At 52.6% G+C, this 3,366-nt stretch overlaps 1 protein-coding gene across 5 annotated transcripts in view; it reads right to left on the bottom strand.

Moving 5' to 3' along the window:
- Cpt1c (carnitine palmitoyltransferase 1C) overlaps positions 1-3,366 on the bottom strand; it is a 14,039-nt gene that overhangs the window by 8,153 nt on the left and 2,520 nt on the right. For 4 of the 5 annotated variants that reach the window (XM_013353685.1, XM_005366832.2, XM_013353686.2 and 1 more), the window contains exons 4-6: positions 2,549-2,720; positions 2,140-2,241; positions 1,922-2,059 (exon numbers count right to left, since the gene is read on the bottom strand). In XM_013353685.1, the coding sequence (XP_013209139.1) occupies positions 1,922-2,059; positions 2,140-2,241; positions 2,549-2,720 (412 nt within the window). Of the gene's footprint in view, positions 1-1,921; positions 2,060-2,139; positions 2,242-2,548; positions 2,721-2,921; positions 2,981-3,366 lie in introns of those variants that run through there. The other variant, XM_026789143.1, reaches the window with a different exon arrangement.

Here is a 3,366-nt window from a genome sequence, read left to right as displayed (position 1 = left end):
GTTAGTAGCCATTAAACAGATGAAGGACGAGTTAACGATGGAGTGTTGGTAACCACTAAACAGATGAAGGACTAGTTAACGATGGAGTGTTAGTAACCATTAAAGAGATGAAGGACGAGTTAACGATGGAGTGTTAGTAACCATTAAACAGATGAAGGACGAGTTAACGATGGAGTGTTAGTAACCATTAAACAGATGAAGGATGAGTTAATGATGGAGTGTTAGTAACCATTAAACAGAACAAGGAAACTGCAGCAGTAACTCCGGTGGCAAGTGCCTGAGTTCAAGCCTCAGGGCACACAAAAAGGCCAGGTAGAGTTCTTCACACTTTAATCTCAGGGCTGCAGAGGTAGATTTTGCTGGGGCCATTAGCTACACAACCCAGCCTGCCGCTGGCCACACAACCCAGCCTGCCGCTGGCCACACAACCCAGCCTGCCGCTGGCCACACAACCAGCCCAATCAGCAGGCCCTACATCTCAGAGATGGAGCTGGGGAGATGGCTCAGCACCCAAGAGCACTTGCTGCTCTTGTAGAGGACCTGGGTTTGGTTCCTCACACCTACCTGGTAGCTCACAACTGCACAAAACTCCAGCTCCAGGGGATCTGCCACCATTTTCTGACCTCCATAGGTACTGCATGTATGCAACACACCCACACATACAAACATGCACACACTCATACACATAAAAACAAAAAATTAGCCAGGCATGGTGATGCATGCCTTTAATCCTAGCGCTCAGGAGGCTAGGATCTCTGTGAGTTCAAGGCCAGCCTGGTCTAAAAGAACTAGTTCCAGGGCAGGCTCCAAAGCTACAGAGAAACCCTGTCTCTGTCCCAGACCCTTCTTCACACTCACAGATATCCTTTTGCCTCTTCTCCCTAGTGCTGAGATTAGAAACATGTGCCCAATGCTTAGATTAACTAAAGTGTCTGTTAGCTGTCTCTTTCTGTATCCCCTCAACCCTCCATCTCTAGGCCTTCTGTCCCACAGTTCCAAGTCTTCCCAGGACTCCCTAGCTCCTTCCTGAGCGAGCCTCACTCTAGACTTCCCATCCTTGCATTCAACCAAAGTGAGGCCCCTTTCAGCCCTCGCTGATGCTCGCCCTAAGTCCCTAAGGCCAACCAGACAGGCTCAGTTCCCGGGCAGGCTCTTCGCCTGCCTCGGAGGTATTTAGAGCCCATCGTTCGGCACCACCCCTCACATGCACCTCTCTGCCTGTCACCTGGCTCCACTCCTACAGAAGACAAGACTCTCTGCTTCGGTTTCACAGCTTAACTCAAAGTGCAGCCAAGGGCCGAGCTCCCACACTAGCTCTCCGCCCATCTAGGAAGCTGTCCTGGAAGCACTAGACAGGGTCATGTAGGAATTCTGGTGCTAACACAAGCGGTGGGACGGAAGCTCTATAAGTAATTCTAGTATTTGGGACACGTCTTTAAGCTCAGCATTTGGGAGCAGAGGCAGGCGGATCTCTAAGTTCAAAGCCAGCCTGGGGGCTGGAGAGATGGCTCAGCGGTTAAGAGCATTGCTTGCTATTCCAAAGGTCCTGAGTTCAATTCCCAGCAACCACATGGTGGCTCACAACCATCTGTAATGAGGTCTGGTGCCCTCTTCTGGCCTGCAGGCATATATTGTATACATAATAAATAAATTAAAAAAAAAGCCAACCTGGTCTACAGAGCTAGTTCCCGGACAGCCAGAGCTACACAGAGAAACCAGGTCTCCTGTCTTGGGGGGCAGAGGCAGGAAGCTGAGCTTAAGTGGGGCTTAAGGGCTGCGCAAGGGGCGGGACTACTGAGCAAGGGACTTACTGAAGGTCCATTATCCAGCAAATCCAGGGCTTGGATAGGCCAATCGTGGCAGGGGCATGGCTAGGGCAGGCCAATCACCACAGGGCTGGGCTGGGGTCCCCTGAACTCACGTAGTTGGAAGCACACCAGGACTTGAGGCGCAGATAGCGCTGCAGCCGTGGTGCCTGCAGCCTCAGGAAGTCGCTTGCCAGAGCAGCAGCGCGGTCAAAGGCGTCGTCTCCAAGCACCGGGCGTACCGACTCCAGGTACTGCATGCAGAAGTGGAGCCGAAAGTCCGTCAGAGCTCCTGCTTGTCTCCCGGAACCACCCCACCCCGGGACACGCCCACCTTGCGTACGGACTCCTGCGGTGTGGGCACTGGCTGTCGCGGGAGGGCCCGTTGGAAGCTAAACAGCCTTGGGTGTCTCCCGGAGAAGATTCGGACCAGTGCCTGCCAAACAAAGGAGAGAACCGGGCTGGGGGAGGGGAGACGAAGATGATGTGGAGAGCGGGAGGAAGGTGATGGAGGGGTAAGGATGGAAGAAAGAGATGGTGCAGCAGAGACGACGGAGATGAAGGAGGAGGGGAAATGAAGATGATGGAGAAGAACAAGGAAGGACAAGATTATGGATAGGGGAGGGAGAAGGGAGATTATGGGGACCAAGAGGACACAGGTGATGTGCAGAGAGGGAGCTAATGAGAGGGAAGCCATTGGGAGACAAAGACCAAGAGGGACGAGTCTGGATCCTCTCACATACCAGCCAGGTCTTCGTGGGTGAGGACATGGTGCCATGAGGTTCCAGGAGCCAGCCATGGTGGGACAGAAGCAGCCTCAGAGCCACATGAAGTGTGAAGATCAGGGCTCCCCACAGACACGAGGCAAACAGCGCTGCTGCCAGAAGCCCCCGGAGTTGATAGTGCTGTCCACCCCTAGGAGAGAAAACATAAAGGGTGCCCTTGAAGCCCTGCAGTCGACTGGAGCTTCAGGATGGGGTTTGGGGACAACACACTTGACAGACACATAAAGTGGGTGTATCCCTCTGCTGCCCATGACCAGCCTTACAGAGGCACCAAGCTTCTCAAAATCACTTTCCTGGGGTCAGGGATATCCCATAATAATAGAGTGCTTGCCTAGCATGCAGATGCCCTGGGTGGGGACACAAGCTAAAATCCCAGCACTGGAGAAGCAGGTAGATGAGCTAAAGTATATCCTCAGCTACACAGTGACATCCAGGACAACCTCGTCTATGTGAGATCCTGCCACAAAGAAATCCATACATAAAGTCATGAGTTTTAGCCAGGTATGGGAATACTTTAATCTAGCACCTAGGAGGCTGAGGCAGGAGGGTTTCTGGGAGTTCCAGGACAGACTGAGATACAGAATGATTGACACCCCATCTTAGAAAAGAAAATAAAAGCTGGATGGTGGTGGCGCACGCCTTTAATCCTAGCAACCAGGAGGCAGAGGCAGCCGGATCTGAGTTTGAGGCCGCCTGGTCTACAGGGCTATACGAAGAAACTGTCTTAAAATACAAAACAAGGGGCTGGAGAGATGGCTCAGAGGTTAAGAGCATTG

Source organism: Microtus ochrogaster, unplaced genomic scaffold, assembly GCF_000317375.1.
Source record: "Microtus ochrogaster isolate Prairie Vole_2 unplaced genomic scaffold, MicOch1.0 UNK14, whole genome shotgun sequence".
In the NCBI taxonomy this organism is placed as follows: Eukaryota; Metazoa; Chordata; class Mammalia; order Rodentia; family Cricetidae; genus Microtus; species Microtus ochrogaster.
This window is presented reverse-complemented; position numbering and strand designations above follow the sequence as displayed.